At 39.3% G+C, this 13017-nt stretch overlaps 1 protein-coding gene across 2 annotated transcripts in view; it reads right to left on the bottom strand.

Annotated features, from left to right (window-relative positions):
- ARHGEF9 (Cdc42 guanine nucleotide exchange factor 9) overlaps positions 1-13017 on the bottom strand; it is a 621241-nt gene that overhangs the window by 25360 nt on the left and 582864 nt on the right. For both annotated transcript variants that reach the window (XM_082263895.1, XM_082263896.1), the window contains 2 exons: positions 8406-8649; positions 3517-3585 (listed from right to left, as the gene is read on the bottom strand). In XM_082263895.1, the coding sequence (XP_082120021.1) occupies positions 3517-3585; positions 8406-8649 (313 nt within the window). The remainder of the gene's footprint in view (positions 1-3516; positions 3586-8405; positions 8650-13017) is intronic.

Here is a 13017-nt window from a genome sequence, read left to right as displayed (position 1 = left end):
TTTACTTAAATGATAATTCTGTTATTCTCTTTTTTTGATGAAAAAAAAAAAAAAAGACTACCAGCTATGCAATGCAACCACTGCTATGGGCACAGTTTCAGTCAGCTATGTGATGATTTGTGACAAGCCATAGACCATGGGAGGAAGGTAAAAAATAAAAATTGCTTTATTCCCCCATCAATACAGTCAGTGCTGATGGGGAAATGCCTCCCGCAGTGCTATTGCTGGCGGGGGTTCGGGTCCCAGCCAGCACAACACAATGATTACTGCTAGCGGCTATAGTAGAAAAATCTGACAGGCTGGTTGCAGTGCTGTATCCTGGCCTAGGCCAACAAGGCCCAGGCCTAGGGTGGCACTTTGCAAGGGGGCAGCAAAAAAATATTTCATTATTTGTATAATGACTATGGACTTCCTATTTATTATACAAACAAGTGAAATAATCCTATAATTACAATTAGTGGCAGCAAACACAAGTCCAAATATCTTAAAAGAGTAATCTTACTTAACCAATGACATGAGGCTGTACTAATGGGCACTGATAAGGCTGCACTGGTGGCCACTGATGGGGCTGCACTGGTGACCACTGATGAGGCCACACTGATATGCTGCACTGACATGCAGTAAAGAGGCGGCACTGATAGCGCTGCACTGATGAAGCTGAACGTGTGGGAACTGATGAAGCTTTGCTGATGGGCACTGATAGACTGTGGTTATGGTCTGTGGTTTACAGATGACAGGGTGGGTCATAAACAGGAAGGGGTGTGGTCTTTACAGGAAAGGGTGGGTCATATTTAAATTAGGGAGTGCACAAGTTTTAGTTAGGCCTAGGGCAGCACAAAACCTAAATACACCACTGGCTGGTTGTACTCTTTATGCTATATTGTACATGTAGTCCTCTAGGCCAAAGTGTTCCTTGTATCAATATATGCTTATTGCTATGTAGTCAATGACTATTTTAATGTCACTATATAAGGTGCATTCAACAAGACAAAAGTGTTCACTTTGTCTATATTCTATGTGCAGAAAAACATGTGTAATGGATGCGTTTCATTTTTTGAAAAAATTGTGTGCGTTATTGTTTATGTGTGTCTGTGAGACCCTCACTTGTGGCACAGTAATTACAACATTTTTGTGGGTACAAGGACTATGGCATGTGTGTGCCATTTGTACAATAAGTTTAACTTAACCAGGTCCCTTTAAGCCCCTCCCACCATTCCGCTGCCTACTCCCCCTCCTCTGATTGCCCACGAGTGCCCTAGGTCTTTAAAAACCTAGCATAGCCCCTGGTTGATGTAATGTATAATGAAGATATTAATATGCTTTGTGAATTGAACAGTTCTTTATAGGCCAGTCTGGGATCAATCACAGTCAGAAGATACAGGTTTGTGAGAGTCTGAAATCAGTACAGTTTCTGCTAAATAAACTTTAAACATACAGTACTTGTAGATTAATCATCTTCCACCGTGTGACAGTGGTGGGGAAAGCACATTAGAAACTCCCTCTGGTTTGTGGACTAATGTAAATTGGACTAAATGTTCTGCAAAGCACTGCAGACTGTTCCAGTGCTATAGAAATGAATCTCAATCAACCGAAAAAGCTACAAACACTAAAAATGTATATATGTGAAAGAGTGTTGCACTTTTAATTAAATAGAGGAATAAAACTTTAAACCTTACTAAAATGATTAACTATGAAGTGCATCATGCAATTGATTATATAAAAAAATCTCAAACCACAGATATTTAAGTGAAAATGTGTCAATCTACCAACAAAAAAAAGTTCAGCCTAACTGCTTTTAATCACTATAAAGTACATAGTACAAATGATTACATAAAGTCTCAAACCATACTTAAATGAATTGCAATAAAGTACATGGTGCGCACAGAAGAATGATTCGTTTCAAACAACTATGGAATGCAAATCGCTGACATATTCGCTGTTTGAGACTATATATTTAAAAACATTTGCAAAATGCACTTTATAGTGGTTAATTTTAGTATCGTAAGGTTTACAGTTTTATTAATTTATTTAATATAGTGACACTTTTTTCACATATATAAAAAAACCTTAATAAATCTGAATGCAATTTACCAAAAATCCAAACAGTCTATCTGTAAATGTTTTCACACAAGATTCAAAAAAACTTTCACCCTGGTGTGATGAATTACAGATGAATCTGCTGTTAGCCATGGCAATCACATTACAGTTTTTGCTATTGTATAGTGAAACCACTAAGCCCAGTAAGTTTAAGCAATGGGGCAAAGCTATCAAAGATTGAGATTATGACTATTACAAAACATCAACAGTCTAGTAAGATCACTTTACAGAATAGGTGAACCTTTAAATCAGGATTCTGCCTCTGCAGTATTTTTTTAAATAAATAAAATGTCTACAAGATGGATTTCAAACTGTTAAATCAAGCTGATATACTATTTTGGGCCTCTGGCACTCCCTGTGCTTTTTTTGCAAGTGCAATGGGATAAACTGGAGACTGATAGCTGACACCAAGGAAAACAATGACCATTACAGATGCTTGTAGCAAGTTAGAGACCTGAACAGTTATTATACTCTAAGGCAGTGATCCCCAAGCTGCGGGCCATTGGCATATGCAGCCCTTTAGGACACTATTACTCCCCTTGACACCAATGATGGGGCACTATTCCACCCAGCTGAACCAATGAAGGGGCACTATTCATTGCACTGACACACCAATGACATGCCACTACGTCTCCCACTGACAGCAGTGGAAGGGCATTAGTCCTCTCACTGACAGCAATGATGGGGCACTATTCCTCCAGCTGGCACCATCGATAGAGCACTATTCCTTCCACTGGCATCAACGGTGGGGCAATATTCCCTCTACTGACACCAACAATGGGGCATTATTCCCCTTCCTCAAACCACAGGTAATATGAGATTTTTTAATCTCTCTGCTCACCAACCTGGAGCATGTTTTACACCCACAAACCACTGACACCAGATAATTTTCTACTCTTACTGGTCAAAGTCTGCCCCCTCCCAAGGTCTGAAGGACAATGAATTGTTTAGAACGTTTGAGGACCCCTGCTCTATTTTATCTCTTGGCACATGTGCTGGATTGCAAAGGAGCACTGAGGCCTGGAAGATTATTCTAGAAAGACCAAGAAGAGCACAGGGAACTCATCAGTGTGCTGCTGCTCCTTGATTGCCCAATCAAAAGGCACAGGCATGGCAAATTTTCTTACAGTGACTCAACAGATGGACGTGTGCCATTATCATGATTTCAGGTGGGTGAAGAGTAATGTTGAACTGTGCACATGTATGACACTGGCAGCTATAGCAGTATGTACATTTGGATCTTCAAATTATGATATACACATGTAGTCTTGCTTTACCAATATTTCTAAAACAATGCCTCAAATCTTGGGAACAAAGGCACAATAAATGAATCATTAATACTGTGCAGTATGTAGAGTGAAATTACGGTAGGTGTTACAATAGACTTGCTCTAGCAGCTGCTTTAATCAGAGATCATACCTTTCTGCTTGCTCACTTTACGCACAGTCATTGCCGCTTGCCTCTTCTGATATTCTGAGATTTCAAAACCTGAAAAAGAGACAACTAATATCATAATTACACAACCACATATGACCCTGTAATAACTGTCACAGAAATGTAAATGCAATGTTAAAGAAAGAACAACTGCATTTTCATTTTTCCAATGTTTATAACAAGCCAGTGCAACTGATCATAAACATCTTCAAATGAATTAAATGCACAACACATTAGAATACATATACAGTATTGTGCAAACGTTTTAGGCAGGTGTGAAGAAATTCTGTAAACTAACAATGTTTTCAAAAATATATATATATTATTTGTTTATTTCTATCAATTTACAAAATGCAAAGTGAGTATGCAGACTAAAAAATCTAAGTCAAATCAATATTTGGTGTGACTATCCTTTGGCTTTAAACTAACATCAATTCTTACACTTGCAGTCTTTGTACACTTGTTACAAAATCAGGGGTTTAGTAAGTTTAGAATCAGGTGAATGATTAAACAATTTTACTAAGCAGGTGCTAATGATCATCAATTTCAACACAGTCATTAAAGTGTTACTAAACTCAGGAACCTGCATCCACAATAGCTGGTCTCCCACAGTACTGTGCACAGAACATGGAAATGCAATTATTTTAGTAAATATAAACTGCGAAATACCTTTTCTCATTAACAGTATATAGCAGTCTTGTGACTTCTATCAGTGTCCGGTCGAGCACTGGTTAAAGCTTGTAGAAGGAATTTTCATTCTCATCTGACTGTCCTATGAGACTGGATGACCCCTGATCCTCTGTCTGGACAGTGCTGATTGGCCCTGTGCTGATTACATGCACCCTCCCAAAACTGGTTTTACAGTTGTGGGTTAGTTACACTTTAACTGAAATAGACACAGCTATGAAGGAGCCTTAAAACTGGGTGAGGAACAGCCAAACTCTGCTACTAAGGTAATGTTGTCAAAGACAGGTTCATGCCTCAGGTCAAACACCATGGCAAGACTAAGCAAAACAAGACAAGGTAGTTATAATGCATCAGCAAGGTCTCTCCTAAGCAAAGATTTCGAAGCAAACTGGGGTTTCAAGCATGGTGGAGATTCCTTGCAAGTTTGGGGGTTCTTTTATGCAAATGGAGTTGGCGATTTGGTTAGGATCAATGGTGTCCTCAATGCTGAGAAATATAGGCAAAGGCTAGTTACAACAAATATTCATTTGATTTGGGTTACTTTTCTGTTCATCTACTTTTCATTTAGTTAATTGATAAAATAAACACTTCTATTTCTGAAAGCATTCTTAATTTACAGCATTTTTTCACACTTGCCTATAACTTGCCTATATACATACACATATATATATATATACAGTAAACCCCCCTCCATTGCGGGGGTTACGTTCCGGACCCAGCCGCGAAAAGTGAAATTCCGCGAAATAGAAAAACCCTATTAAAATGCATTGTAGGCATGTTTATTTTACTGTCACTGTACGTGTAGAAGCATTTTAAGGTCTTTAAACACACTTTTAAAACAATAGAAACTCATTTAAACACATAAAAGATACTAAGAGACATAGCAAGAGCTATGGAAAACACAAAAATATTTCATTTTTAATGATTTATATAGTAAAATAACATTACAAAAAAAACGCGAATTACCGGGACCGCAAAAACTGAACCGCGATGGAGCGGGGGATTACTGTATATTACAAAAAATGGGGCAGCCCTGTCTGATTATTTTGTGCTGTGGTTAAGGAACACCTACAGATCTTGTTCCTCCCCCAGCCTGCGATTAGACAGTAAAATGGCAAGCAGCACACTGATGAGCTCAGAGATCGTTAGACGGATCTCTGCTGTACAGAGAACTGCAAAAAACTTGCTTGCATCCAAACAAACGTAATTCAAGTTGTATTAATAAATAGAGCGCTTCGTTAATTTGGGTATTTTATATCTGCCTAGAGTTCAGCTTTAAAATTATTTATGGATATCCTGATCTTTTTTCCGGTTACAAAAGCACTAAAACATTTAACATTTAGATATGCAAGCTCTGAAAGTGTAATCTGCACAAAAAAACAGCATTTTTACTATATATTCTATTTAATCCCTTAGCTGAGTATATTAAGTGTGATGCCTAAAAACATGACTTGTATTATGCCACTAGAGAGAACAGTCTGGTCCTGTCCCTACATGTTCTTGACTACATTATGAAAATCTTAGTGTTAGTCCTAAACTCCTGGAGTGCTGATGACGTACTGTGTGATAGCAGCAAACTATTTTCCAACTCTAGACAAGTCCAGTTTATGTAAAGCTCTATGAAACTTCAGAATCCGAAAGTTTATGCAGTAAGCAGAAAAAAATCCAAAACAAAATATAGATACTGTATGGCTGCTCCTACTGCAGAAAAAAATTCAGGAAATATCTGGACCAGATGATGGCAATTGCAAACCTGGTATGTAATTTTTAAATTAGATTATATTGTAGTCTGTTTACACTTTAAGAAATTACAAGCGGAACAATGCTATCAGCCTCAAACAGAGTGCATTTGTAATAACATAACTTTCTTTCTCAAACGTTTACAGCCAGTAATCAAACTTATAACTTCTAAATTAATACAGTATCGCACAAAAGTGAGTACACCCCCCCCCACACATTTTTTGTTTTATTATATCTTTTCATGTGGCAACACTGAAGAAATGACACTTTGTTACAATTTAAAGTAGTGAGTGTACAGCTTGTATAACAGTGTAAATTTGCTGTCGTCTAAAAATAACTCAACACACAGCCATTAATGTCTAAACTGCTGGCAACAAAAGTGAATACACCCCTAAGTAAAAATGTCCAAATTGGGCCCAATCAGCCATTTTCCCTCTCCAGTGTCATGTGTCTCGTTAGTGTTACAAGGCCTATGGTGTGAATGGGGAGCAAGTGTGTTAACTTTGGTGTTATAGCTCTCACTCTTTCTTACTGGTAACTGGAAGGTCAACATGGCACCTCATGACACCTCATGGCAAAGAACCCTTTGAGGATCTGAAAAAAAGAATTGTTGCTCTACATAAAAATGGCTTAGGCTATAACAAGATTGCCAAGACCCTGAAACTGAGCTTCAGCATGGTGGCCAAGACCATACAGCGGTTTAACAGGACAGGTTCCACTCAGAACAGGCCTCGCTGTGGTCAACCAAACTAGTTAAGTGCACATGCTCAGCGTCATATCCGGAGATTGTCTTTGGGAAACAGACATATGAGTGCTGCCAGCATTGCTGCAGAGGTTGAAGGGGTTGGGGGTCAGCCTGTCAGTCCTCAAACCATATGTCGCATACTGCATCAAATTGGTCTGCATGGGAAGATTCTTCTAAAGTTGATGCACAAAAACCCCCCAAACAGTTTGCTGAAGACAAGCAGACTAAGGACATGGATTACTGGAACCATGTCCTGTGGTCTGATGAGACCAAGATAAACGTATTTGGATCAGATGGTGTCAAGCGTGTGTGGCGGTAACCAGGTGAGGATTACAAAGACAAGTGTGTCTTGCCTACAGTCAAGCATGGTGGTGGAAGTGTCATGGTCTGGGGCTGCATGAGTGCTGCTGGCTCTGAGGAGCTCCAGTTCATTGAGGGAACCATGAATGCCAACATGTACTGTGACATACTGAAGCAGCGCACGATCGCTGCCCTTCGGAAACTGGGACCCAGGGCATTATTCCAACATGATAATGACCTCAAGCACACATCCAAGACGACCACTGTCATGCTAATGAAGCTGAGGGTAAAGGTGATGGACTGTCCAAGCATGTCTCCAGACCTAAACCCTATTGAGCTTCCGTGGGGCATCTTCAAATGGAAGGTGGGGGAGCGCAAGGTCTCTAACATCCACCAGCTCTGTGATGTCATCATGGAGGAGTGGAAGAAGACTCAAGTGGCAACCTGTGAAGCTCTGGTGAACTCCATGCCCAAGAGGGTTAAGCCAGTGCTGGAAAATAATGGTGGCCACACAAAATATTGACACTTTGGGCCCAATTTGGACATTTTGACGTAGGGGAGTACTTATTTTTGTTGCCAGCGGTTTAGACATTAATGACTGTTTGTTGAGTTATTTTGAGGGGACAGCAAATTTACACTGTTATACAAGCTGTACACTCACTACTTTACATTGTAGCAAAGTGTCATTTCTTCAGTGTTGTCACATGTAAAGATATAATGTAAAGATGTAATGTAAAGATATAATAAAATGTTTACAAAAATGTGAGGGGTGTACTTATTTTTGTGAGATACTGTATCTCCCTTGGTTGAATTACAAATGGATTCAGAGATGAATAAAAAACAGGCATTACCATTATCCAACTAAATACCTCTACCATACATTTCCAGTTCAACATAAGGCCTGCTTTCTCTTGTGTGCAATGCATAAGGTCAATACAGAAGCAGCTGTAGAAATATTAAGACATCAGGCACATGGAGCTGGATATAAAAGGAAAACTCACAAGAGGAATATGGAGGCTGCTAATTACCCCCAAAATACGTTATGTCTTAGCTGTACACATTTTAAGCTAATGGCCAGGAACAAATATGAAAATTAGAAGTTCTGACATCACTTGCTGCAAGCTTGTTCTGGGCCAGTGACTCAGAAAGTCTTGAAATAAGAGGGTCATTATGGCAGCCAAAAATTTGTTTCAGAAAAAAGATAGCAATGACTGCAAACCACTTGGGGGAGTAATATCACTGCATCGATTTTACCTAATTCCCCTCCACTAATAATAGTACAGAGAAGATTTATGTGTTGTATACTACATACATATATTTTTAATTTCATAAAAAAGTGTGGTTTCACTCTAAAATTTGTTTCTCCTCTTATTTGTATGCCCAAATGTAAATGTGCCCTTACCAATCTTCTCATCTTCCTGCACCATCTTCCTCTCTTCCCTGAAGGCACGCAGCCACCTCAGCTTTTCTTCTAGCTTCTTGGCGAAGTATAGGTGCATCTCTTCTGTCTCCTTGTTATGCAGCTTAAAGGCATTCTTCACACTGACATTAAAGTCCTCATCCCGCCCATCATCCACCTCTATAACGTCATATTTGTCCATATCCAAGCGACCTTTATAATAAAGAATGTCTCTCCGAATCAGGTCCTGGTGAGAGAACAATAAATGGATGAAATACATGAAAGAGATGAATTATTACAATATTGCCATTTAAGACTGGAAAAACAAAGATCCAAACAGGATCTCTCAACCCCAATAATAGTTATTACAAAGGAAAAACTAAAGCGGCAGTATCTACTTTTTTATTTAACTACATATTATGACATCGAAACATGCATTTAATTAAAAGTGCAATAATACCTTTCCCTCTTTCCCTTTCCTTCTCTTTCCATCTCCCACTATACAGATACTTATAGAATAGGTAAATGATTCTATATGATTAAAACTACAATAATAATTTGCTTTCTACAAATGCATATTAATAGTTGGTTACACAAGGTCAAACTTTGTGCATGTGTGTGTATTAGGGAATGGGGTAAGGGAAGGAAGTAGGGGGGTTACCGAAGGTTCATTTTCACTTCCTAAATTGTAGCATACAGTGGGTACGGAAAGTATTCAGACCCCCTTAAATTTTTCACTCTTTGTTATATTGCAGCCATTTGCTGAAATCATTTAAGTTCATTCTTCTTCCTCATGAATGTACACATAGCACCCCATACTGACAGAAAAACACAGAATTGTTGACATTGTTGCAGATTTATTAAAAAAAGAAAAACTGAAATATCACATGGTCCTAAGTATTCAGACCCTTTGCTGTGACACTCATATATTTAACTCAGGTGCTTTCCATTTCTTCTGATCATCCTTGAGATGGTTCTACACCTTCATTTGAGTCCAGCTGTGTTTGATTATACTGATTGGACTTGATTAGGAAAGCCACACACCTGTCTATATAAGACCTTCCAGATCACAATGCATGTCAGAGCAAATGAGAATCATGAGGTCAAAGGAACTGCCTGAAGAGCTCAGAGACAGAATTGTGGCAAGGCACAGATCTGGCCAAGGTTACAAAAAGATTTCTGCTGCACTTAAGGTTCCTAAGAGCACAGTGGCCTCCATAATACTCAAATGGAAGACGTTTGGGACGACCAGAACCCTTCCTAGAGCTGGCCGTCCGGCCAAACTGAGCTATCGGGGGAGAAGAGCCTTGGTGAGAGAGGTAAAGAAGAACCCAAAGATCACTGTGGCTGAGCTCCAGAGATGCAGTCAGGAGATGGGAGAAAGTTGTAGAAATTCAACCATCACTGCAGCCCTCCACCATTCGGGGCTTTATGGCAGAGTGGCCCGACGGAAGCCTCTCCTCAGTGTAAGACACATGAAAGCCCACATGGAGTTTGCTAAAAAACACCTGAAGGACTCCAAGATGGTGAGAAATAAGATTCTCTGGTCTGATGAGACCAAAATAGAACTTTTTGGCCTTAATTCTAAGCGGTATGTGTGGAGAAAACCAGGCACTGCTCATCACCTGTCCAATACAGTCCCAACAGTGAAGCATGGTGGTGGCAGCATCATGCTGTGGGGGTGTTTTTCAGCTGCAGGGACAGGACGACTGGTTGCAATCAAGGGAAAGATGAATGCGGCCAAGTACAGGGATATCCTGGACAAAAACCTTCTCCAGAGTGCTCTGGACCTCAGACTGGGCCGAAGGTTTACCTTCCAACAAGACAATGACCCTAAGCACACAGCTAAAATAACGAAGGAGTGGCTTCACAACAACTCCGTGACTGTTCTTGAATGGCCCAGCCAGAGCCCTGACTTAAACCCAATTGAGCATCTCTGGAGAGACCTAAAAATGGCTGTCCACCAACGCTTACCATCCAACCTGACAGAACTGGAGAGGATCTGCAAGGAGGAATGGCAGAGGATCCCCAAATCCAGGTGTGAAAGACTTGTTGCATCTTTCCCAAAAAGACTCCTGGCTGTATTAGATCAAAAGGGGGCTTCTACTAAATACTGAGCAAAGGGTCTGAATACTTAGGACCATGTGATATTTCAGTTTTTCTTTTTTAATAAATCTGCAACAATGTCAACAATTCTGTGTTTTTCTGTCAGTATGGGGTGCTATGTGTACATTCATGAGGAAGAAGAATGAACCTAAATGATTTTAGCAAATGGCTGCAATATAACAAAGAGTGAAAAATTTAAGGGGGTCTGAATACTTTCCGTACCCACTGTATACCATGCTTGTACTGCGTTAGGCACTGATTGATGAGGGAAGTTTGGAGTTTAAATGATACCCTTTATTAGCTAACTAGAGCAGTAATAATCCCAAAAGCATACATTTATTATTTTGCAGGTTACCAATTCTTGGATGTGATGGCTCTATTAGTTTTATTTTTTAGGCTCTTTCTTCTAATCTCATCTAGTGATCCAGCCAGTAAGTCTGGTATTTTTCAACAACAGACTGTTGTTTTGTAACAGCTCTCTTGCAGTTGCAAGGATGAGCCAGACTATTTAACAAAAGCAGGGGTGCCTAAAACGACCAGATTCCTAATTTATGTAAAATCCTTTATCTCAAAAAAAAATGTCTGATTGAAGTAACTGATTATAAAGTATTAGCTTGAGTTCAGCTTCATTGTATTTAAATCTGCTAGTATTTTTAACACTTGCCTCTCCCCAGCCCGACAATGCTGTTGTCCATATCTTTCCCCTGTGCTCATTCCTCCAGAATGGTGTCTGTATAATACAGGAGGTGTATATACCTAATACAGGAAGTGTGTTACTGGCTAGATCACCAGGGGAAAAGAGAGGGGAAAAAGCCTAAAACAAACCCCAAAAAATAAATACAACCACTACAGCAAATGATTGGTAAGCTGCAATATATTACATTTTTGGTTTTGAGTTTAATATTACTTTAAGTAATTAAAGATGTACAGTTTCCTGAACCTGTTAGGCTCCTTCCACAGGCATTATGCAATTCTAAAAATGGTACTGAAAATGACATATTTATACAAAGAGCAACAAAGAACGAATTAACAAAAAATCTTTCAGCCGTTGGATTTTACATCTTGCATCTCATGTCTATGGCAAGTCAAAGAAAATATAAAGCAGAGAACTAGTCAAACTTTGAACATCGCCTTTAGATTCACCAAATTGTATAATGTTAGGGGCTGCCTAAACAATCCATTCAAAGACCATTTACCAGGCAGGCCCTCACAATACATCGTTGGTGGCAGTTCTAAAAAATTGTACAATTATATTGTAACGTATATTGCCATTAAGTGGTTTGAGCAGTAAATTAAACAGTACACTGTCAAAAAAAAAAAAAAAAAACTCTATTATTCTTTATATGGGAGTATGTTGTAAGAAGAACTCGATTAAAGAATAAAATACATAGCCATCACCCTCTGTTTTGTACCTAACCAAATAGTGGTACTATAATGTTACTTGGATTTTCTGCATTAAGGCTTTTATTCCCCAGTGTTTCAGCTGATGAAACAAGTACAAATCCTTGTATGGGTAAAATCTAAAACATTCTATTCTCAATAAGCATATTCTTAAACATGTTTTACTTTTTGGAGTTTGATTTCATACAGTTTACATAGCTCTTTACTAGGGATCGACCGATTAAAGGCAAAGTCCCCCCCCTCCCGCCACCTTCCGTGGGTCGCCCGGGTCTCCCGTCCTACCCGGAGACCCGGGCAACCAGCCTGCCGGGCAGCCGAAGATCCGATCAAAGCCGCATTCAACTCTGATCGGATCTCCATGAAAAAACCCAGAAGTGATGTCATGACATCACTTCCGGATACTGGCGCCAGAATAAAAAAGATGACAGCATTCAAAACAGCCAAACTTGGCATTTTGAATGCTTTTAAGTGCAGAGGAGGGGTTTGGGGTCTTTTTGACCCCCAGATTCCTCCACAAGAGTACCTGTGAAGAAAACATTTTTTTAAAAATATATATTTTTAAATATACAAAAATATCGGCCGATAGAGACATGCATTGGCCAAAATATCGGTATCGACAACGTAAAAACGATATCGGTCGATCACTACTTTTTACATCTATCGGTCAATGGGTTCAATCCTTATTATTCTTGCCTATAGCAACAATACGCTGAAACAAATTGTTCAGAATGGGGAGTCTACAGTAAGACATTGAAGTATATATAGAAAAGTGAACTACACATAGGTCAGCCAGTGTGCTTTAACCGAATCAGGTTATAGCCGTCTTATTATTGTATATTTAGCCCGCCACAAGCCCTTAGTAGGCCAATTTACTATAACTGTTCACAAAGCAAAATTAAGTATTCAGGTTGTTTTAAACATTAATTTTCTTGCACTTTCAAGTTCAAGAGAAGCGAGTACGACAAAACTTAACTGCAGGATATTTATGAAGCTGTGGTGTCATAAGTGCTTCCAAGAAGCCTCCTCTTTTTTTATGCAGGAGGGGCAGCTGGCTGTTCAGTTTTTGCTCTGAGCTATGGATGTATTGTAGTCATGATTACTGAGCCGT

Source organism: Pelophylax lessonae (genome assembly GCF_965119305.1).
Source record: "Pelophylax lessonae genome assembly, chromosome: 7".
Classification (NCBI taxonomy): Eukaryota; Metazoa; Chordata; class Amphibia; order Anura; family Ranidae; genus Pelophylax; species Pelophylax lessonae.
This window is presented reverse-complemented; position numbering and strand designations above follow the sequence as displayed.